This window comes from Lissotriton vulgaris, chromosome 11 (genome assembly GCF_964263255.1).
Source record: "Lissotriton vulgaris chromosome 11, aLisVul1.2, whole genome shotgun sequence".
Classification (NCBI taxonomy): domain Eukaryota; kingdom Metazoa; phylum Chordata; class Amphibia; order Caudata; family Salamandridae; genus Lissotriton; species Lissotriton vulgaris.
In genome coordinates, this window is record NC_141699.1 from 145,998,570 (window position 1) to 146,023,947 (window position 25,378).

At 45.2% G+C, this 25,378-nt stretch overlaps 1 protein-coding gene across 13 annotated transcripts in view; it reads left to right on the forward strand.

Annotated features, from left to right (window-relative positions):
- CLIP1 (CAP-Gly domain containing linker protein 1) overlaps positions 1-25,378 on the forward strand; it is an 804,228-nt gene that overhangs the window by 548,676 nt on the left and 230,174 nt on the right. For all 13 annotated transcript variants that reach the window (XM_086942960.1, XM_086942953.1, XM_086942958.1 and 10 more), the window contains one exon: positions 23,321-23,427. In XM_086942960.1, the coding sequence (XP_086799086.1) occupies positions 23,321-23,427 (107 nt within the window). The remainder of the gene's footprint in view (positions 1-23,320; positions 23,428-25,378) is intronic.

The following is a 25,378-nucleotide window of genomic DNA, read 5'->3' on the forward strand; positions in this document are numbered from 1 at the left end:
CAGGCCAACTTGGACCTACATGGGAATGGAGGGGGCCAGCACCACTCCAGATCTCATAACCACATTCTCCCAGGTAATAGAAGGGAGAGATCTCTGTCAAGGGACTCTCACCTTTCTAGTGCCTCAAGAGAATCTCAAAGAGGAATGACTTCCTCCCAGAGAAAAGAGCATAGGGCCAGGATGAGGGCTGTCCAACTCCAGATAGAGAGGGAGGAGGTAGCTCTGGCTCAAGCTAAACTGACCTTAGCTCAAGCTAAACTTACCTTGGCTAGGGAACAGAAAATAAGTGGCTTAGATGCCACTGGTGGCAGCAAAGTTCCTAAAGAAAAAGACAGGGCCTATGACAATAGAAACCTGACAAAAATTGTGCCCCCCTACAAGGAAGGGGATGATATCCACAAATGGATGACTGCTCTTGAGAGGGCCTGCATGGTACAGCAGGTCCCTGAGGATCAGTGGGCAGCAATTTTATGGTACTCCTTTTCTGAGAAAGGGAGGGACAGGCTCCTCACTGTTAGACCTGAGGATGCCAAAAACTACTCTGTTCTGAAGAGTGCTCTTATTGAAGGGTTTGGCCTAACCACTGAGCAATACAGGTTGTTGTTCAGAGACACCCAAAAAGCACAGACTCAGGACTGGACTGATTTTGTAGATTGTGCCACTAAGGCTCTGGAGGGTTGGCTGCAGGGAAGTAAAGTTTCAGACTATACAGGATTGTACAATCTTATGATGAGAGAACAGATCCTTAATAACTGTCAGAACCAGCTGTTGCATCAATACCTTGTTGACTCTGATTTGACCTCTCCCCAAGAATTGGGAAAGAAGGCAGACAAATGGGTCAGAACAAGGATTAAGCAGAAAAACCAGAACCAAGGTGACCAGAAGAAAACAGACCAGAAGGGTGGGAATCAGAAAGATAAAGAAAAGGACCAGAAGTCTTCAGGCCCCCAAACTAGCAATAAGGAGGGGGGTTCCCAAAATGGAAACAAGAAAAAGAAGAATGATGGCCCAAAGAAACCTTGGTGTAATACCTGCAAATCAGTTTCACACTGGGGCAGTGAATGCACTAAGAAAAATCCAGTCCCCACCACTGCAGCTCCTAAAGCAACTGCACCCCCTAGTACAGTCAGCAGTGGTGGTACACAGCCAAAGGGTTTAGTAGGGTTGACCCTGGGTACTGAGGTGGAATCTGGCCTAGTCAGAATCCCCACACAGGCAGTTCTCCTATATGATGTGGACATATCATTGCCCACTGCAGTAAGCCCCAGTAACCTGGGCAAATATAGGCAGACTCCCTTAATTAATGAGAAACTGGCTCAGGCCTACAGGGACACTTGTGCCAGTGTCACAATGGTGGCACCTGGCTTTGTGGACCCTGGACAAATTGTACTAGGTGAAAGTTACCTAGTGACCAATGCAAGCAACTCCACTACTTCCCATAGTGTGGCTGTTGTGAACTTCTCCTGGGGAGGGGTAGATGGCCTAAAGAAAGTTGTTGTGAGTGCAGACCTCCCAGTAGACTGTCTGTTAGGCAATGATCTTGAAAGCTCAGTTTGGTCAGAAGTGGAGTACAGGACTCATGCAGAAATGCTAGGGATTTCAGCTCATGTCCTTGCAGTGACAAGGTCTCAGGCTAAGAAGTGCCTTCCTGAACCAGTGGTGGATCTTGAAACAATAGACCAACCACAACCCAAGAGAAGGAGCAAGAGGGTTAAGGCTGTGCCTTCCCACTTGCCCCAGGTTGAGGATCAGGTTTCACAGGAAACTGATTCTGCAGTCCAAGAGGAGACTGTCTCAGAGGAGCTTGAACCTGATCAGGTTGAGTTTCTGGGGACAGGGGGACCCTCAAGGGCAGACCTGGGGCAGGCCCAATTAGATTGCCCTTCACTTGAACCCCTCAGACAGCAAGCTGCTGCTGAGGCTGCAGGGAATGCTCAAGGTACCCATAAAGTGTATTGGGATGAAGGACTCCTTTATTCAGAGGCTAGAGACCCCAAGCCTGGCACAACCAGGAGGTTGGTTATACCTTTGAAGTTTAGGGGCTTCCTTCTTACCTTGGCCCATGATATTCCCCTTGCAGGACACTTAGGCCAGAATAAGACTTGGGACAGGCTTGTTCCACACTTTCACTGGCCTCACATGTCAGAAAATGTCAAGGAGTTTTGTCGCTCCTGTGTCACTTGCCAAGCCAGTGGTAAGTCAGGTGGCACAACAAAGGCCCCCCTGATACCACTACCTGTGGTGGGGGTACCCTTTGAAAGAGTTGGAATAGACATTGTGGGTCCCATGGATCCTCAAACAGCATCTGGGCACAGATTTATACTGGTGGTAGTGGATCATGCCACCAGGTACCCAGAAGCAATTCCCCTGAGGACCACCACAGCTCCTGTGGTGGCAAAAGCCCTCATTGCAGTTTTCTCAAGAGTGGGCTTTCCAAAGGAGGTTCTTTCAGACAGAGGTACCAACTTTATGTCTGGATACTTAAAAGCAATGTGGAAAGAGTGTGGAGTAAACTATAAGTTTACCACACCCTACCATCCACAGTGCAATGGGCTTGTGGAAAGGTTCAACAAGACCCTAAAGGGAATGATAAAAGGGTTACCAGAGAAGCTTAGGCGGAAATGGGACATCCTTTTACCCTGCTTGCTCTTTGCTTACAGAGAGGTCCCACAGAAGGGGGTTGGCTACAGCCCTTTTGAACTTTTGTTTGGCCACCCTGTAAGGGGTCCATTGAGTTTGGTGAAGGAAGGATGGGAGTTACCTCTCAAAAAGCCTAAACTAGACATTGTGGACTATGTACTTGGTCTCCGCTCCAGGATGGCTGAATACATGGAGAGAGCATCCAAAAACCTTGAGGCCAGTCAGGAATTACAGAAAGCCTGGCATGACCAAAAGGCTGTTCTGGTTGAGTACCAGCCAGGGCAGAAGGTGTGGGTGTTGGACCCAGTGGGGCCAGCAGCTCTCCAGGACCAATGGACTGGACCCTACCCTATCATTGAAAAGAAGGGAGAAGTCACCTACCTGGTTGACTTTGGCACCCCTAGGAGCCCCCACAGGGTGCTCCATGTCAATCGTTTGAAAGCATTTGTTGACAGGGAGGACATGAGTCTCCTCATGGCCACAGATGGGGAACAGGAGGAAGAGAGTGACCCTCTCCCAGACCTGCTTTCCCAGAACCCTGATGATGGTTCAGTTGATGGAGTAGCCTTGGCAGGCAGCCTCACTGAGCAGCAACAGGTGGACTGCAGACAGGTGTTGCAGGCCCACAGACACTTGTTTTCACTCACACCCAGTCAGACTAACTGGTGCACCCATGAGGTGGATACTGGTGACAATCTGCCTGTGAAGAATAAGATCTACAGGCAACCTGACCATGTCAGGGATTGTATAAAGGCTGAGGTGCAAAAGATGTTGGAGCTTGGAGTGATTGAGCCATCAGAGAGCCCATGGGCTAGCCCAGTGGTCCTTGTGCCAAAACCTCATACCAAAGATGGGAAGAGAGAAATGAGGTTTTGTGTGGACTACAGAGGTCTCAATGCTGTCACTAGGACAGATGCTCATCCCATTCCAAGAGCAGATGAGCTCATTGATAAATTGGCTTCTGCCAAGTTTCTGAGCACATTTGATTTGACAGCTGGCTACTGGCAAATCAGACTAGCTGAAGAGTCAAAAGCCAAAACAGCATTCTCTACCCCTAGTGGACATTATCAGTTTGTGGTAATGCCCTTTGGTTTGAAGAATGCACCTGCCACTTTCCAAAGGTTGGTGAACCAAGTCCTTGCTGGGTTGGATGACTTTTGCGCAGCATATCTAGATGATATTGCTGTCTTTAGCTCCACCTGGGAGGATCACCTGATCCACCTGAAGAAGGTTCTGGAGGCCCTGCAAAAGGCAGGCCTGACTATCAAGGCTACTAAGTGCCAGATAGGGCAGAGCAAGGTTGTGTACTTGGGCCACCTAGTAGGTGGGGGTCAAGTTCAACCACTGGAGAGCAAGATCCAGACCATACAGGACTGGACTCCTCCAACTACCCAGACACAAGTCAGAGCCTTCTTGGGCCTGACTGGGTATTACAGAAAATTTGTAAAGAACTATGGGTCCATTGTGACACCATTGAATGACTTGACATCCAAGAAGATGCCCAAAAAGGTTCAGTGGACAGTTAGCTGTCAAAAGGCATTTGATGACCTGAAGAAGGCCATGTGCTCTGCACCTATCCTGAAGAGTCCTGACTACTCCAAACAGTTCATTGTACAGACAGATGCTTCTGAGTTGGGGGTGGGAGCTGTGCTTTCACAACTTAATCAAGATGGTCAAGACCAGCCCATTGCTTTTATTAGCAGAAGGCTGACCCCCAGGGAGAAACGTTGGTCAGCTATTGAGAGGGAGGCCTTTGCTGTGGTTTGGGCCCTGAAGAAGCTGAGGCCATACTTGTTTGGTACTCACTTCCTAATTCAGACAGACCATAAGCCCCTCTTGTGGCTAAATCAGATGAAGGGTGAAAATCCCAAACTGCTCAGGTGGTCCATTTCCCTACAGGGGATGGACTTTACAGTGGAGCACCGCCCAGGGACTGACCATGGTAATGCAGATGGTCTCTCCAGGTACTTCCACTTAGAACATGAAGACTTATCTGGTCAAGGTTAAGTTTAATGTCCCTGCGTTTGGGGGGGGGTTATGTAGGAGAGTAGGGTCTGCTATCCTATGGTCACCCCAATTTTTGCTTTTTGCTTCACTGGTTTTCGACTTACTGAGGCTGTGGGCCTGCTAATCAGACCCCCAGCCTGCTGTTCTCTCTCTAAATTCATAATACATGTGCTATAGGTACATACCACAATTGGAAATGGACTCCTTGTCAGCCCCTGTACCATGCACTATAGGTGCCCAGGGCATAGGTGCCACCAAGGCCTACCAGGGGCTGAAGCATAGCTTTTGCCACCCCTGGCTGGTTCTTAAATTGACACAACTGGCTGAACACTCAGCTGGGGCAAGTGGGTGTAATCACCCCTTGCTTAGATATAGTATACCTATATCTAAACCTATATCTGGACACATATATAGCCTGTAAGCCACTCCTATGGAAGGCCTCATCAATCCTGGAGGCAGAGTGCGTGGTTTTATGTGAGATGGTGCTCTGGCATGAGCTGAGCCTGTCTGCAGCTGTCGGGAACAACTCCCTAAGCTGATCCGGGATAATGCCATACCATATACTCTTAAGCGCATTATAATCCTCGCGGTTATATAGCAACTTTGGTTTGGCTTTATCAAAACATGTCGTGTAAGGTGTCATACGAATTGGAATACTATCCCCTCGCCAGTTCTGGCGACGGGGATAGCATTCCACCCTTCTAGAGGGAGAAGACATGTTACTTTACTGAAACGCGGTTGATTTAAAATGAGCCTCAGATCCACAAAATGGATGCCCCTGCCACAGACACGGGTCTGACCTCCTGCTGCTGACCGAAACCCGGCAGAGGAGGCCTGGACAAAGAGTTTCCTGTCACAGGGCGGTGTCAAACCACCCCAGACAGGAGATAGTGGATTGGAGTAGGGAGGTTTCAATGAAACCAGACACTGCCTGGGGAGCACAAGGCTGCCCCTTGCAGGATCCGGCCAAACCGGTTCTGGGGCCTCCCAGCCCCTGTCCCAGCGCGGCCAGGATCAAAGGAGAGGGGTGTAACCACCCCCTTCCTGGGTCCCACCCATAGGAGGGGACCTAGCAGGATGTCCAACCCCCTAGATTCGAATAAGAGGGGGAGCAGTCCCAACGGACCTCAGATCATCCTGAAGAAACATAAGAAACGAAATCTGGACCCTTCGACTTTCTACACGACGTGAGAAGACTGAAGAATCTCCCTTGTGGTCAAGGAGTGACCACCCTGTGCAAACAGGCACCATCCAGCCCTCGACCCTTGCTTTGTTGCAGTTCCCGCCGGAACTCGAGCGACAGAGATCGACGAGATCAAGCTTGCCTGCCTTCTACCTGCCCGATCCACAGTCCCTGCAGAGCTGAGACCCGTGGAGGCGACCGGAAGCGTGGGGCACGCCATCTTGAAAAGGCCACGAGACGCTGACCGTGCGGCCCACGAGTGACCCTCGAAGCTGTACACCGGGGTTTGAGAAGCCCCAGCCCCGAGCTCCACTTGCACCAAAGCTCACCCCTCCACACTCGCTGAGTGCTGCGTGGGGCCCTTCTGCTTGTGTGCGCTCGACGCGTTGGCCCGGTCACTTGCCAGCTGGCTTGTGGCCCCTGTGCCGACGAACTTTGAAATCCGACTTGCTTTTCTGGTTGCTCCAGATCTGCACCAGCTCCTGTGAAAAGGAGCACCCACTCTGACCCTCCTGGTTCGAGTGATAAGCAATCTCCCGGTTCCGCGTGGATTGCTTTTGCCAAGTGCTGTTTGCTACAATCTTCAAGCCGACGGTGCTGACGGCGAGAGCCTACGTGGGACAGATCGTGACCTGCTCCTGGACGTCGCAGATGCCCCAGAGCCCACGTGACAGCGGAGAGAAGCCTATCGACAACCGCCTGATTGCGCCCGACATTGCCTGGTTCCGTCCTGGTTCCACCCTGGTCACTGCTGAGTGACCCAGACTCTGTCCCCTCTGCTTTCAGGTACTTTTCTACATCGATCCACCCTTGGATCGCACCGGACACTTCTGCTTCACAGCGCCTGCAGCTGCAACAGCTCCAAGCACCCAGAACCTGCGTGACAGAACCCGACGCCACTTCGACCCTGTGCACCCACGGCCTGTGGGTGAGGTAACTTTGCAACGCCGGTGTCTTTACACTGGTACACACCTCTAGGGTCTGTGTCTAAAGTTTTGTGTTCCTAGGTTCAGCGGAAGTATCTTTTTATTCACTTTAATTGACTTTTACGCACCATTGACAGTGCATTGGTGCGCGCTGCACTTTCCGTGCTGCACCCGTCTCCTGTGGGCTACTCCCGACTTCTTCATTGCTTGTCCTGACTGCTCCCAGCGAATCTCTAGGCCCTAGGCCTAACCATTGTTCGTAAAGTGTTACTTATACCACTTTTTTGATATATGGTCTGAGTGGCCACCCGCCCTCATCCATAAACGTGCAACTTTATATGTGTAACAGTGCTTTTGATTTAACGCTTGTGCCCCTTTCCTCATAAAGAGTACTGGGGAGTAATTTAGAAATAAATACATATATTTTTATAATATATACTTGTGTGGTGTCCTTTCATTTGATTACAGGATTGTATGTGGTAAAACAGCTCGCTTAACACGACCTCTTAAGTTAAGCCTTTAAGGCTGCTTAGTCCATGCTACCACTAGGATAGCTTGTCTACAAGGTTGACTTACAACCTGACATCTTTGGGGTTTGTTTGGACTGATAACCAGTGGTTCCAGAATTGGAAACACTACCTATCAGGCCAACTTCTCACACCCACTCTGCCACCCCAGTTCAGACATGGCCATATGCAAATCAGTCTGGCCCTGTGCCTCATGGGAACAGTCAGATCAGTTGACTGGGGGTGAGGTCTTGTATTGTCAACGCTCCGTCCATCATTTCCTTCGGTTTTTCTTTGTTCGCCATAAGTTGGCAGGGTATACTCAGACGTGAGTCCCTTGCTCACTTTGCCACTGGATTCAAGCAAGCCGGGCTGAAGACGGCTGAAATGCCAGAAACCGGTCCTCGGTAGCTTATTTCCGGTCCATGGAAGGCATGGCTTGGCAGTTCGGGCTGGACTGTTCCCATGAGGCACAGGGTCAGACTGATTTGCATATGGCCATGTCTGAACTGGGGTGGCAGAGTGGGCTAAAGAACGATGATGGATTAAATCCAGATCAGTTGACTGTGGATGAGTGCTTGTATTGTCAATGCTCCGTCCATCATTTCCTTTGGTTTTTCTTTATTCGAGAACTGCAGCAGTATCTTGCCCCTGTGATACGGGAATACATTCTGCTTGTTCTCCAGTCTCACTATAAACTTGGACAAATCGGTAGTAATACCATTAACGGCAATAACCGCTCCCCCGACTATGGAATATCCCTTTGTGTGGTCAACAGAGCTGGTCAAATACTTGGGTGTGTGGGTACATCTGGATCCCGAAGTGGTCATAAGAGAGAATTATGGTAAAGCATGCTTGGATCTAGAGCAACAAGTAGATAGATGGTCGGCACTACCACTGTCCTTGACGGACCGTATTGCTCTGATAAAAATGGTAATTTTACCACGCTTCTTTTGTTCTTTTCAGTAATATTCCTATCAAGCTGACTGCCCAATTTTTCAAGAATGTGCGAACCCTGTTGCTCAGACTGATCTGGAGGGGTAGACAAGCTTGAGTGGGCTGGAACAGGCTTACATTGGATTACCCCAGAGGGGGATTTAATGCTCCAGATTTTTACCTACATTACCTGTGCGCCCAAGCTCAGTATGCGTACCACTGGTATCATCCACATGCTTTTACACCCCACGTTGCAGTGGAAGACAGGGATGCACACCCCATCCCACTGGTCGGAATGCTAACACACACACGTCGAGGCACGCCCAGGTTGGAAATTAACACCTTAGATGTCACCATAGGTGCCTGGCAAGCAATTGGGAGAATCACAGATAGGCTTCCCCTATATGCCCCGGCTTTGCCATTGGCACATCACGCAGCGCTTACAGTGACACAGGAACGGGGCTCGATGATGTTACTCACAGAGGCTGGCTTGTATCGAATCCAGGACCTTTATCCTTATGGGTATTTTATAACAGCTGAGGATGTACAACACATTACTAACCAATCCCTGCTATTTCAGATCACTGTGCATCGCTTGAAAATGCATTATGCGGCATTCCCTGCTGAACCATTTCCATCCAAAGCCCTACAGCTTCTCCTAGTAGCACCCACAAGGCGCCAGATGGTTACCAAACTATACAGAGCAGTGAGAGAGGAGAAAGTGAGAGGCACTGATAGAAGTATGAGCCGCTGGAATGAAAGACCTGACCCCCCACTGACGCCACTGGAATGGGAACATATCTTGTGCCCTTACGGGCAAACTCACTTCCAATGGCCATTATAGACTCGTACACTTCAAATATATTCATCAGGTATACCACACACATCTCAAACTATATACATATGGTCTTTGGGACGTGAGTACCTGTAAGAGATGTGGTCACTCAGACGCAGATTTCTGGCATCTTGCATGGTATTGCCCGCCAGTGGCTCAATATTGGGAGGATGTACTGGACTGCATTCAACACGTCAGGAGCTGTAATAGGTTGCACGCCCATAGTTTGGTTGTTAGCCTATGTACCTCATCTGAAGGGAGCAATGGGCAAATTTGTGGGGCTTGCTCTGCTATTAGCAAAGCGACACACGGCAATCACATGGGAAAGTAAGCTGACCCCACGTCTTAAACACTGGGTCCGGGACATGGTATATTGTAAAGACAATCTCGAATTATATGCTGAGGAGCTCCCTGCAGCATCTAAACCAAAGGACTTATGGGAACCCTTACGTCAGTATCTCCTGGCGCAAACTCAAGATGAAACGGGCCCTGATACTGAAGAAGAATGATATGAGCATGAGTATGTTTGCGAGAAATGTTGCATTATCCAAGTTCAAGAACACCAAATGCAATGTCAATCACAGTGAATGTAATGTTATGGTTTGTTGATTTGCTAGCCACAGACTGCCCTGCGGGGCGACAAAGGTAATTGTCCACTTTGAATCCCCAAAAGAGAATTACACTTTTAAGTATAATCCATGGTTTACATCCCGCAAATACGCACCAACCCATCCAACACACAGCTTTTTACATCCAGGTAGGTTAAGAAGGATGGACCTATGGTTAACCTAAGTATTACGTAGTGATATCAATTCGCATATTACCTTTCTGGCCAATACTAATACCATACCACTCCACGGTTGGCAGCCAACTCTAACTTAATCCTCTTACATTCACGTAAACATGGGAACCCCAAAATTTGTCTGACACTGTACAGAACGGCAAGTAGTCTCACAAAGATTACGTGTTGGCGAACCTCGCAGAGTTTTACTCTGCAGAGTTACATAAAAACTCAGTGAGATTCCACAGAGTTCCGCAAAGGGGCAGAATTCTGTACTTCACGCTGATTTTTAGCACCGGGAGCTTGTTCCGCGCTGGAAAATTATCACGAATGTCACCAAGTGGAGTGCTAGAGGGCACAGCTTCTTTCCCCCAGAACACAACCCTCCTGACTCTCTCAGGAATCGCGTTTGCAAGACACACCATTTCCCTCGCACTCTTGTACTTGTCCACAATAAGATCTGACAGAGACACAAGCAAGTTTAAAATATTTATTTTAACTAACTTGCTCTAATATGCAGTATATGTGCCACAATAAGCAGGAAAATGCATAACACAAATATGGTACGCATATCAATTAGTCGGTAAATCATGAAAGGAACTGTCATTATAAAAAGACAGTGTAGCCTAGACTTACCTCTCTCCCCTTGGACTGAAGCATAATGATTATATAGTAGAAGATCTCTGGGCGTTATTTGCAGACCCCTTACCTCAGTCTATAGATGGTAGATCATCATAGGTGCCGTCTTGCTCTTCTCCCTGGAATGGTCCCTCTCCAAGTGTGTGCTACCTATTTGTGTAGTACAATAAGACCAAAGTACGTATTCCCAATCAACAGCTCCATCAGTACGTTTTGTCTAAGTGCTAGGGCTGTACCAGAGCAGAATAACAAGGGACATTGTTGATCGACCTTGCTCACAGACCAAGAACCTGCAGAGTACGAACACAGCGATAGGTTCTCATGTGAAAAGGGCAAAAGAGGCATTTGCAAAATAAATTTGTGTAGTAATGTGTGCAAGACAACAATGTCCCCATGGGCCATGTAACACCCTCCCCTTGGTCAGGTCGGTAGCCCTGGACTAAAATAAAAACCAAAGGTAAGCATAGGCAAGGCGTCTCGGTGAAAGGCCAAAGAGCCAGTCAAAATCCAAACTAGAAACTTGGTGGACTGACCAATCAAAGCCGAATGAGGAATGAAAAAAGAGAAATGAAATTGGTTCCTCCGTATTCAAATAGATATCCATTCACAGCGTATCGTCTGGGCCAAAAACATGTAGGATCAGTGGAATGCCATAAGTTCCAACAACCTGTCAGAACCTTCAGTATTAAAAATGTATGCCATGCAATTAAGCAATTCAAATGAGCAAACATGCTCCTCGTATCCAGAGGCAGTCAGGAGCATTTCAGAGCAACCTGCGTTAACTTCGATGAAACTCCGATCCAAGAGGCGCTGTGCGCAAGCACAGGTACTCAAGCCTGCCGATGGTCCAAGTGTAGGATCGTACACAAAACGCCTACCCACGGAACAGTCCTGGTCACGGGCCATCAACAGACCCATCAACAGTTCACAATCCAGGGCAGCATGTGACGTATCGGAGGGGCAGACATCCGGGGCCCATTCAAAGGGGCACCGGAGGCAGTAGAACAAAAGTTGCACACAGGTAAAGTAGGCATAACTGAAAGTCAGACAATAGTTGATGTTAAGAGCTTCCAATGGCCTCAAACCAAAAAGCTGCTGCATCTGATCACGGTACAGGTGCAACTGGTCCTTGCTTGGTAATAGCACAGGTCGAGCAGCCATTATTGAGCAGCAAGAGAAACCCTCCGAATACGCTGAAAAAATAGAATGAGTAAAAGCTGGGATTACTCCAAAAATAGTCTGAAACGTGGTGACCAGGCCGGAGCACACCACCTCAAAAAAAGTGGGACAAGCCACCTGTATCAGACGCATTCAATATTTGGTGAATTAATTCTCCAAAATGTAGGGGGAGATTTGTGTTTAGCAGTGACTGAATCTCGCAACATACAACCCAAAGTTCTCACGAGCTGATGTGAGAGCTACTTCTTGTTTACACAATAGCGCTTTGAGTCTGCTTAGCTTATTGAAATCTGTTTTCAAAGTCGGAATGGAAGGCCACAGCGAACTATCTACAATCTTGTGTGGGGGTGGAAACAGGGCGTTACTGCAACATGGAACACGTTCGGAAACTGTTACTATATACGGGATGCTGGCCCGTAAGCCGTAGCAGTATTGGTATTTAGGATAAGATAACTGCAGTTAGAAAACAAAGTGAGTGTGGGAATAATAGCAGGGACCGGTGTCCCCTTTAAAAAACAAGCCTAATTAGGGGATGAAACATTACAGATGCTGTGAAGTTTTACTTGTTTAGTGACAAGGGAGTGTCCCACTGTAGAATCACAATCCTCCCCTGTAAGGAAAACATCCTTGTCCGCATGTTGGCTACAAAATGCGAACTGTAATGACCATTAATTCATGAATGAAACTGCTCCCAAGTGGTTCATATCTACTTACAGGATAGTGTTTCATACAAACCGTAAATTGGAAAAGTGAGATGGGCAAGGAAATAACCCCATGTATTAACAACACAGCTGAATCAGTTTCTGCCACAGAAAATGTTAACTGTTCCAGTTTCTCAATGTGTAACATAGTGTATGTTACATCTTTCATTGACATACGTTTTTGTTTATCCGTCAAATTAACTGGTAAAAACAGTTCTAAAGCGTTAAGGTAATCCCATGGAACTCTCCCATTTTTAAGTGTGTGTAATGTCAAACCAAATTGCATAACAGAATTCAACTGATTCTGACTATGATACAAAGTGGACACTTCAGTTTGAACAATGTCAATAACAGATGATACAATATTATCCAAAGTATATATAGGAGAAGCCAGAGAGTTTATACTGTCATCAACCACGGCAAGAACTTTTTCTAAATTATCCTGATCAATTTGACGTAAGCGAACTGCGGCTTCCATTTGGGAAAATTGCCAACATTTATTATATGCATCATATACAAAATGTTGCGAAGGGATTTTGAAGCTAAAAGAAAATCAGCTAGATCAATGTCACCTGACAAAAAGGAGAGATGTTGCTTCACAGAAGACAGTGTAGAGTGTTCCAAACATTGTTGACAAAATCTCCCAACAGAATATGCTGTAACTGTATGAGACTGGGAATAACGAGGGTCAGGTCTATTTTGAGTGAACCCTGTCCTGGTATTGGTAAAGTGCAAATGGCAAGCATTGGTGTCCGTGGGCCACTGCAACCACCCATAGGGTCAATACTAGATGAATTAAGAGTACCGTTTTGAAACATAGCAGTTAACTCCTCAGGCGTATAGTTGGTATGTGCATGCCATAGTTAGCCAAGGACGGAATTGAAGGAGTATTTACATTTTTAGCAAGTCTGCTGAACAGTATGATTTAAAAATATTAGCTGAGATGGTATTAAACATGCAAAATGCAAGGACTGAATACCCTGGACCTGCCAACTCTTCGTTCCCCAAATAGAGTTTAAATCAATCGCGTCCTTCCAAAAATCATACGCTTTCAGCTGACAACTCGGTTACGAAGGATGGCAAATAAACAAATTTAGTTTAGGTTAGCATATATTTGTTGCGGGTGGTCAAATTTAATTTGTAAACATAGGACCTCGGGTCTGATATATTATTACCAGTAAAATATGTAGACTTTCTTTTCTGTATAAGAGAACTCCCCTTAAATGGTGTTGGGCAATGCTCCCATTGAGTGCAACTAAATTACGGTCTCCGAGTATTGGTCCTGTGCAAAAAATGATGGTCATAATGTTGGTAACAAAATAGTTCTGCATAATTTGCGGGATTTAAATGTAAATCCTCAGTATCCAACACAGTGTATTATTGTAAATCAGAAAACGGTGAGTAAACAGCGTTGACATCCCAATTGTCGGAGTGCATGCCAGGTAACACGACATCCCCCACAGAAACTCGGAATACGTATGGAAATTGCAAAGTTTCTGTGGGACCATGTACATCAAATGCTACTTTATCCCAAACGATGCCATCAACGACTGGGAAGGCTGAAGTGTTAACTAGTGCTTCATCTCTTTTCATTTTATGAGACAAAGTATGTGTGGCCCGAACTCTGTCAACCAAGTCAGCAGCAGAGTGTTCAGGTAAGTAGTGGCCATGAAGCGAAAGAAAAAAACTGTCATGAAACCAATTCACATTATCAACAACACGATGTTCATGGCAGGACCAGGAAAGTTCTTTTTAACCAGGATATGAAAACATAAATCCGTGTAGGGGGCTCAGCCACAGACGAGGAAAATGAAGACGTATCGGACGAAAAGTTATCACGGTCCATATAGTAACCACTGGAACCTAGTTGAAACAATAGGGGCTGCTCTTCATTGGAAGGCGAATAAATGGTCCTTTCAGGAATATCAACTATGATTTCAACTGATGGAGAAGCATACTCATTTTCCACCGTTGCAGATGTAGAAGGCAAAACCGGCAATAAATCCATTGTAGTCTCCATATCCACTTCCTGTACTTGGGGAGGATCCGGGGAAACAGAATTTATTGGATGAAGGGAAACATCCCTCAGCGGAATGCTTGTAGGCACACTATTGAGTATCAGCCAGAAGGTGTAACTTGACATGTTCAATGAAAACAAAACTATTCTCCTTCTAACCAGGTAGCGGAGGCAAGATCACAGTACGGTTGCCTTTTAAACCAAGGAATGGAACCGGTGGACGGTACGATGAACCAAATCCTTTCTTGTTCTCCTCCTTCCCTCGGATCAGATCACCAAATTTAGGAAGCCAGCCAAAAACCGGGATCAGCACTGCTGCATCCATGGATGATGGCAACTGAGCTTTAGCAAGAGTGTCACAATTCTTTTGTAGATCCTGTAACATAGCACAATGATTATCTACATCAAACGTTGGGGCAGCCGCCACAACATCTAGACCATCAAGGTCTGGCACAAATATTTTAATGCCAAAGAGCATTTTGTATGTGGTCTCCCACCCAGAGATCTTATAGGGAGATGTTTAAGTGCATGTTGGACTCCATATAGATGAGTCGACCAGCCCCTATCAGGACCATATACCCTCGAAGTTAAAGATTACTTTAAGTCATACTTTATCTCCCCTTCTTTTTAACCTGTATCTTCGACCTCTTCTCTTTTCTCTGAGGCAGTGGGACGTCACCGTCTTTAACTACGCTGACGACCTGCAACTCATCTTTCCTCTCAATTCTTCTTCTGCTATCAGTAATTTTCAGGCGGTTATGTCCCACACTCTCCAGTGGATGAGCCAGAATCAACTCAAACTGAATCCCGGGAAGACAGAGCTCCTTCTCCCTGGTAAGAGCTCTATCCACTGGGGCCCGCACTTCTGGCCGGTAGAGCTAGGCCCTCCTCCCACCCCTGTGGCCTCGGTGAAGAGTCTCGGGGTCATTATTGACTCCGAGCTATCCCAAATAGGGGCGGTGGTTTCCTCCTGCATGTACCAGCTGCGCAGGATCAGGAAGGTGGCCTATCTCCTGACTCCCGAAGTTCTGATTCAAGTCATCATGGCTCTTGTCCTCTCCCGCTTGGATTTCTCGAATTCCCTCTATCACGGTCTGCCCAAGGCCCTTCTTTCTAGGCTGCAGATCGTCCAGAACCAAGCGGAGAGATTGGCCTTCGGGATCCCGAAATGGCAATCCACTAAACCTCTTCTTACCAACTTGCATTGGCTTCCTGTCATTTCGAAGGTAGCCTTTAAGATCGGCTGCCTTGCCTTCAAATCTCTAACTGGTCCCTGCCCCGCATTCCTGAAATCCCTTATCAGTCCCTATTGTCCCTCACGCAACCTCAGATCCTCTCACCTCCGCCTCCTGGTTGTCCCCTCTTTCAAACTCTGCAGAATCGGAGGTCGGAGATTTGCACATTTGGCCCCTAAATTCTGGAATTCTCTCCCACCCTCACTTAAATCCTCCAATTCGCTTTTCCAACTCCGCAGATCTCTGAAAACATGGCTCTTCCCACAATCTGGCTAACTTCCCCTGTCCACCCCCAGCACCAGATCAGCGCCAGGAAACCCACGGTGACAGAGCGCTCTATAAGCTCACCTTAACATGACATAACGTAACATAACATGCATCCGCTCCACAACAGAATTTCCCTCAGGCTAATATGGAGACGAGAATTGCACCTACACCCTCAGACTACATCGCATCCCGGTAAGTCTGAGAGGCAAAAGCTGGTCCTTGGTCTGAATGGAAGGTGCCACAGGCAAATGTCCCTACAAAGACATGCAAATCTTTTATAACAGTTCGAACGTCAGCACTGCATTGCGGCCAAACCAAAAGGAAACAAGTGCACGAATCCTGCGCAAACAAAATATATTAAAAAGCATTATCTGATATTACAGTACTGCAGTGATCAAGATAAATACAACCAAATGGTTTATTTGAAATGAAAAGTTGAGAATGTGGTGGACAGTAGAAGGTTTAATCTGTTGATAAATTTCACAGGAAAAAGCATATTTGCGCTTTTGCTGGTATAAGCCACGCCACCAAAAACATTGCTGTAAAAGCGAAAATGTCGCTGACACTCCTCATGTGCAGAAGCCATGCCTTCACGAGCAACCACAATTAAAGAAAGTCTGCGGTCCTCACTGGGACTCAAAATAATCACCAACTGAGGGAATAGTTACACATGGAATCTGATCAGGCATTAAGTGATAAGTGTAATGTGAAGGGAATCATGAGGAAACTGCTCTACCTCCTTTTTAGCGGTATTGACCACCAAATGTCATCAAATTTAGTCATAGATCTACTGCTACTGAGCATGTGGCTACTTCGGATTTAGCCCCTCATCAGCCAAGGAATTACCACCCCACACGCTGATGGCCCAATGTATGGATAATATGTGTGAGTGGTAAATGCTCCTTAAGAACGGCCAACCTGACCAAAAGTGTTTTATGCTTTATTGTGTTACCTTTTGAATCACAAAAATCATTTTTTTGCCAAAAGAACAAGGTGTCATTAAAGGTTTGGACACAGTAAGAGGAATCGCACACTAAAGCGTAGGCACCACAGGATCGTCAAACTCCCGAGCCAGGACCAAAGCAAGTAACTCAGCCAATTGTGACATGCAATCCCCAAGGGATTGTGTGTAAACCAAGGAGGATTTAAAATCACTGTCTTCAATTGTGCCCGCAACAATTGCGCAGGCTGCGGTATAAGCATGTTTAGAACCAATGGCAGGCTGTACTGACCCATCAAGAGAGAGTAGTGATAAAGGAGGATTAACATATTCATATTGTAAAAACTACAGTGTTTACAAAGAAGTATCAAAGATGAAATTTACATAAGCTGATGTCAAAGAACTAGCTCATTGTATCAAACGTGGATGAAAGGCTTTAGAATTTGGTACACTCGCCTTCGTGAAAGCTTCTAAATTGGAAACCGGCAAAATCATGAAAATGCGTTTTCCCTGCGCAAGAGAGCGTTCTTTAAGAATCGCCATCTGTACTGTTGTTATGATTTTTTCCGACGGAGAAAAACGCTTTTCAGAAGGGTTATACAAATGTGATTTGCAAGCTATGGGAACTGTGTCTCCTTCATTGAAAGTCACGTAGGTGAATCCTAACGCGCCTGGTAAAATCCTTTTGACCAAATTAGTGGCATTGTCTTTAGTTAACAAGAATTGAGTCGCGAGCAGATCAGACTGGAAAGACCCAAGCACTGCTGTATGTTCCGTAAGCCAACTGGTACAGGAAAAAGAAGGTTGTATCAACACATTCAGCGAGCGGTTTGATACACTGGGCATAATCAGTAATGTAAGTCCTGGCAAAATTCAGGAAACCCAGCAATGATTGCAATTTTTCGAGAATAGATGGAGGTTGCAATTGAGCACATTTCTCCAAAAAGTGGGGGGCTAACCCCCTACCTTCATTATTGAGCTCATAACCTAAAAAAAGGACTGCCAAAAAGGTAATATGCAACTTTGCAAAGTTCAATTTGTAACCGAACGTTGCAAAATGTGTGATAATGCAATCCACATTGTTAAGAGGCAGATTAATTTCATCATCCATCAAGTATAGATCATCGATGTATGAAAAGCCATCAGGATCAATGTCATGTAAGATCAACACAATGTGTGCTGCAAACTCTCCTGGGTTATATCCCATAGGTATTTGTGTATATCTTTTTTGATTGCCGAGAGCGCTGAATGCAGTCAACTCGTGGATTTCAGGAGCCAATGTGTGACTGAAATAAACATATGTCCAACATAGTTTTATATTTCTTTCAAACATTGTTAATAGCGCAGAGCTATGTGTGTTCTGTACCCCAAAGGTACGAACATGACTGTTCAAGTGTCTGTAGCCTAAGACTATTATACGATAGGAACCGTCCAGTTTCAATATCGAAAAGAGAGGATTATTTATGGACGAAACACAGGGCTTAATTACACCCTGATTTTCCAATTGAGTCAAGATATCACCCATGGAAGCTCTAGCATCATGTTTAATTGGATAGTGCAGTTGGGGCTGTGGTGTAGAATGCAAAGGAATCACATGTACCTGTGAGTCCATGTCCTAACCAGGCTGATTGCAATTTAAAGTGGGAGCTAATACTAGGGCCCACTTTGAAGCGTAAGCATTTTTAGCCTCCTCTGGGACATATTCTGAAAAACATGGGCGAATCACATCCTCACCCCTAGAGGAAGCAAGGACAAACGGGGGTGGCCAATTAACCTCCGCCAGCAAAATATCATAAGACAACATTAGATTGTCTCAAAAGACTGCTTTAACAGTGAGTTTAATATCACCTTCAATTTGAGGCTTACTTCATAAAGGCCATCAGGAGGAGCAACTCAAAAGTCGGCTGTCTTAATGGTAATGAGTGTCAGTTGCTTTCGCCTCCAGATGCTGGTGGAGTGTCTACAGCACTATAGTAAACTCTGTGCCGCACTTTTGAGGAGATCAGTCCATCAATGTGTGTAAGGCCCTGGTTAATTCAGCATAAATTCCAGCTGCTCTTCATAGCAGCTAGATTTATTATGGCACTCACATGATTATAAACAACTTGAAAGTGCTTTAATCCACTTTATATCCAGTTCTAAGTTCACAAGACACATTCTGTAGCCTCATCTCTTTCCACTACACGGGTCTCTGTTTATATGTGACGAGGGAACTGTATATACTATACCCTAATGAGGTATAGTGTGCACAGAGTCCAGTGGAACCCCAAAGGTAGGCAGAGGTAAAAGCAGACAGCACCTTACTCTCTTTGTGGTAATGCGGGCGAGCAGTAAGGTTTTATCAGAGGGTAGTGTTAACGATTTATTGTACATACTCAGGCAGGAATTGAAGTCGCACACTGAACTCAGACAAATTTGTATAAAAATAGTATTTAGTAATTTTATTTCTAGAACCAAGCCAGGCCTGGTGCATGTAAGTGAATAATACTTTGCAATACTTATGCAATTAATTACAGTTGAATGCAGGTTCAAATGCAGTAAATTGATTTACAGGTAAGTCAACCAGAATTACTTTTCAGTTACTTTGTAGATTATAACTGAATTACTTTTTAAGTTACTTTTGCTAATCAGCGTGATATGCCTAGATATCACAATGAGACATTTCCTAGACAAAAGGTAAGTAATTCACTTTTGGCACATTTGCAGTTTTTCAAGTTTCCATACAAACCAACTCCAAGAAATGCAGTTAATGCAATCCTATGGGAGTAAATGAAATTATCGGTTTACCGGTAAATACTTGCTTATGGGATTTGGTATTCTGGGGTAGAACTGGGGTTCCCCCAGAAAGAAAAGCAGTTAACTTAATTTCCTCCCATGATATTGCATTATCGGTTTACCGGTAAGTACTTGCTTATGGGATTTGGTATTCTGGGGTAGAACCAGGGTCGAGGATGCACTCTCAGGACACCCTCAGCGGCACTAGGGCTGCCAGGTGCAGAGTGCTGAGGCCCAATGTTATCCAATAGGGAGTAGGGGGCCTCTGGTTGGTGGCCGCTCACGAGCAAGCCACAAGGTTGTGGGAGAAAACTCCTGGACGTAAGCTCAGAGCAAGGGGGGATCCAGTTTAGCATACAAGGTGCACCCACAACAGCATAGAGGCGGCCTGGTGCAGAGTGTTTTTTGGCGTCGGGAGCCCTGTTGTTTTCGATGGGAGTTGCCGGTTTGGGATTTTGGCTGAAGGCTCAGTCCAGGAGGACTTCTGGGAGGAACCAACAGCTGGGCAGGTAAGTTGGAGGGCTCGGAGCATAGGTACACCTCAGGTTCTCTTCTTCAGGGTGCAGGGCGGCTGGATGCAGGGGTGTCTTGAGGTCGAATTTCACCTTACTGGACCACTACCGGTTTGGGGGGGGGGGGAAGGTGGGGTCTCCTTGCTGAGGCTGCACACATCGTCAGGAAGACCTGGAGGGGTCAACCCATGGTGGTCTCGGACTCTGGAGTGCTGGGAGACCTCGCTGGGACTGGTGGGCCACCCGGAATTTCGGCCGTAGGCATCGGGTGCAGTGGCGGTTCCAGGCGTCTGGTTTCTTTGTCCTCAGCAGGCTAGAGTCTGTCTTGGGACTTTCTTTTGAACTGCTTTTTCTGAAAAACCACATTAACTGTAATATCTCCAACTGGACTCTCTGAATACGCTTCTTGACGCCAAAGCGTACTGCAGAAAATACTGTTGTGACCGTTTCACATCACTTACACTCCACCTTATAACGTGGCTGCTGCTGCACCGCGTGTGTCGATACACGTGATGCGGCAGCAGTTTGTGGTTTCTGTATAAATTGCCCCTGGGGAAGGGACCCAAAGTCCCAAAATGCATTGGTCATGATAAATGTCATGTAGGTATAACATGTTCATTTAATTTCACTTTGCATACGTCAGAGAATCATTTGTATATATCATAATCAATACAATATGTACTCATGAAAACTGAATGAATGATACAACTATGAAGCATGGTAAAAAGTGAAAATAAATAACGAAAAGAAATATATTGAGATAGCAGTAAAAGTGCTTAATTAAATACCTATATGTACAGTTCACACAGCTTTCAGGTTGAATTACTTGAGTATAGCAAATACCAGTCAGAGTGTGCTGAGAAGTTTGATACCAAACTTCACATTTTTCAGTAAAGCCATTATGGTGTGCGTATATATATATCTATACTACTATTATAAGGAAAGAACTTTGAGGCTTTGAGGCGGGTAAACTCGGGAACCACAGCTCCAATCCACACACCCGATACATCGTTGGAATCCTCAGGGTGTGCAGATGGACATAGGCTATATAAATTTAAAAAATCAGTTATATTTAAAAAATGTACATTTAAAAATAAGTAGTCCCCTCGAAGTAGCGCCGGCTGCAACCTGTGTGCTGACGTCGTCCAGGAGCGCGTTATATATATATATATATATATATATATATATATATATCTCCACGATACTGCCAGAACGAGAGGGCGTCTCGCTAAAGCCAGCACCTGCAAGCTGGCAAAACACGACAGCTAGTCTTTCTGCAACCCCGTAGGTGGAGGAGGGGCAAGTAACCACCTGACTGGGCGTGGCCACAATATCAGCTTAAACATCAGCAGACCCCCAGGACATTGTTTTAACTTTGAAACGGGCACTGAGGAAGCTATTTATGCGAACCGCGTCTGCCTTGCGTTTCAAGGTTGCTGTACACAGAGCGCTGGAACTAATAAAAGTCAGCAACAGTTTATCCCGGAGACATCTCGTTCTTTTGTCCTTACCTGGAGAAAGGCTAGCTGTTATATATATATATATATATATATATATGTACACACACACAGAGAGGGACCGAGACCCTTAAGAGGCCCATGTATGTACAGGGCCTCTTAAGAGTGGCAGAATACGGGCTCCAGGGCATGTCAAGTCAAAGAGCATCAGTAGTCTGGCACAAAGTGGGGGAGGGGGTCACTGCAACAGAAACCCAGCTTCAAGCCCAAAATATGGTCTTCAAACGTTCCATAGCAGGGTAACACAGCCATCTGCGGGGCTGAGGCACAGTATTCTCGATTTGTAATTATTTACTTTTGGTTTATAAAGATCAATGGTCTTACATATATTATGACTGCCATGTATGAAAATGTTGACAGATTAAAAAACAACGGCTTGCTTGTAGGTAGAAATGCACTTACAGGAATAAGTGTTTAATTTGGAATCAACAAACGTTATCAAAATATTATAAACACACCTCAATAGCTGGTTTTGCATGTGCAATTGCAGCAGATTTCGCTATTTCGTGCCTTTGTAAATAGCCACCTGTTCTAACAATCAACTCATTCGTGCTCATTTTACCAGTTGAGAAAAGATGAAAGTCTGAGCATGGTAACCAGCATTGTAACACGCTATTGTTCTGCCCCATTTGGAGAGTTAGCCACTCAGATGTTTTACCTATGTTGGAACATGTGGCAGAAAGCTTTAACAAAGACATGAATCTTTGATTATAAATAGATCTCTGCAGTGGGCGTATCACACCCTGATCTATTACATGGATGGTTTTATTTTTTCTAAGGAGACATTGCAGATAAAATGTGAAAACCATGGCTGTTCCTTAGAAGCCATACCTCTCATAATGAGTGTTCTGGAAGCGCATGTCCATAAATCATTCGGCATTTCCACCATACCGCAGAAACAAAACTAAAACAGAAACAAAAATAATCTGCTCTGTGGAATATTCTAAAGTGCTCGTGTCTGCTTTGGTTTGGAAAGTTTGGCACACTGTTAGTGTCACTGTAGAAATCCAAACACTACATGCAGGCTACTACTTCCAATTACATCTACTGGGGATGATAGAGCAGCGTGCTACAATATACAGCTTTTTCCAAGTTCTACTGACGTCCTTCTTCAGCTAAAGTGCATCGTTGAAGACACCAGTATAGCTAATGTAAACTCATCGAACTCCCCCACCACATCCTCTTCCCCGTCCTCAGACACCTCATCCAGTTCCACCAGGACAGCCTCGTTGTCCACATTCATGGCTGCTCCCTGCAGAGGAATCCCTTTTCTCACACATCCGAAACAAAGCGCGCGGTCCCTGAGCTTCTACGCAGCCGAGGCAAACAAGAAAAGAGTGCACAAAGGACAATAAACACATTTTTTTTTTAATTGAGACCAACGGAACAGGCAGTCGCCTAGGAGGGTCTGAAACACCAAACGGTGACTAACTAAACATATCCACCAAACAAAAGCAACCCTTTACAACGGGCACTAACATGAGCTGGTGCTCCAAGCCCATGTTCAAATACTACATACCTCACAGAGCAGCTCATGCGCGCTGCTAGGCTCAACCTAAAAATCGATAACAGCGGGTATTGCATTTTCATAACAGACAGTAAAGGTGTACTGAAGTGTCAAGTTTTTCAATTTACTACTCTGTTTACTAAAAGTTTTTCCGAAAAGCACTTTATGATAAAAGGAGCACATTACACACATCTCACATCAGTGTTCTTTTTTTCAGTTGGATTCTCTCCGAGAACAAAGAACTAAAAATGAAGAAGACCTGGCCCACTCAAAAGAGTCTCTTGCATTAGAAGCTGTGAAACTAGAGGAGTTTAAGAAAGAAATGTAAGTGGAAATATTGGTTGTACAGTATAATAGTAAAATGGTAAATAATTCTTCAAATAATAGACACAACAACCAATATGGCAAGTTAACTTAGCTCTTTACAAAGTCCTCTTATTCACTCTGGAGTTATTAGGTAAACAGTGTTATCTATTTTTCTTACTTTAGCTGTGGCTCCATATATTTTCAATTTGATGTATCTTTTTTTTGTAAATCGAGCTAAGAGAGATCTCAAAGCCTGCCTGCCCGCTCTGCAAAATCAGTTATAATCCTGTTGCTAGTTTTGCTTTCTCACTCCAAACTCCTATTATCTGATAGTCTAATGGTTCACTGTTAGGTGCGTTAGACATCCAAACTCTTCATAGTTCACAAAGTCTTAAACATTAACTTGTTTTCAGTTCAGTTTTTTTTAAAGTCATCAATGTGTTGCAGCTTGCTGTACTTACCGTTGCCATTACCAAAACCTAATTTCAATAACAAGCACAGTCTTGTCATTTCATGTTATCAATGATGTCAAAGACCGTGTCATGAGTGATGTAATATGTGGGGTAATTAGCAGTGCATGGTGAAGGAGAAAGCTATAGTTACCTTAGGTCATGAGTAATAGTTACGTGAAATAACTATAACTGGTAAATCTCATTGGTTTTTTTAAACGTTACGTTGTCACAAAAGTTTTCACCTAACTACAAAGTTTCTTTAACCTTTGTGTTTTTTTCTTAGTACGTTTTTAAGGTTTTTATTAATCTAAGATACAAGTACAATTCCTAACTATAGTTTCACTTTAATCTTTGTTTTTATTCATGGAATTTCTAGGTTTTTTTTAATGTAAAAGAATATTTTATTGCCATACGGAATACAAACCCAACACCGCACAAGGCCTTTGGTCCCGCGGACAGCCTCCACTATGCCTTTGGCAGTATGCTGTGTGGGGTAGGCAACAGGGCCCAGCCTATGGCTAGGCCCAGCATCCAACCCCTCATGAGCACCTGACCCCATGCCATGCAGAGCATAGAGCTCCAGCTCTCCTGGGTTAATGGATTTAAGGACCCAGGAGGCTTACTGTTTTTTTGTTTTTTTATGGTGCTGGGGGGCAGCTACACTCTTTGCAGCCCTACAACATAAAAAATGTTTGGTGTTGCCTCTGCCCCTTGTGGGGAAGTCACCAAGCTCAAAAAAAATTTAAGGAGTCCTCTTAATAGATATAAATGAATATATATACATATATTATGTACATTTATCAAAAGAACATAAAGAAGCACAATCCAAAAGTATGCTAAAGTTTGTGTCAAAATATGCAAGGCACACTGTACAGCAATCAGCAGAATCGGGTAATCTAACCACCAGCTTCACAGCACAAGGAAAACCTAGACATCAATTGTTGTCACCATCGCTTACGGGGCAATATATCCATCTTACCAGAGTGCCAATAGTGGATAGGAAATAATCCTGTAGTAAGCAAGATAATAATCACTCATTTTGTCATACACGGGTTAGGGTATCCGAAAAGCCACTTTAAAAGTGCCATCAAGACAAGGAGTCTTACCTTTTCATACAGGGTCTCGCAGCACTCTAAATGTTAAATCATCAATCCTGTAAACACATTAACTGAAGTCAATACCAAATTGTGCAAAAGTCCACCATACACTGTACAGAGTCTCATCTTCCATAAACTGGGCTGCACTGCGAGGAAGCAAACGACCAATAGGGAACACTTGACAGAATCAATCCAAAGTCAGACACACATACACTAAGTGGCAGGTGTGTTATGTGGAATGCAGCATTTTTGGGAGCACAAACCTCGCTAGGCTTTGACTTGTGGTATGACTATGGGTTGATGTATGATTGATGGCAGGTAAGGTTATTGCTCCAGTATTGGCTCTTTTATAGATTCATGTGCATGAATCATTCACCGTTGTCGAAGTGGGAGTCCCACTGTACCATAATCAAGTAGCAT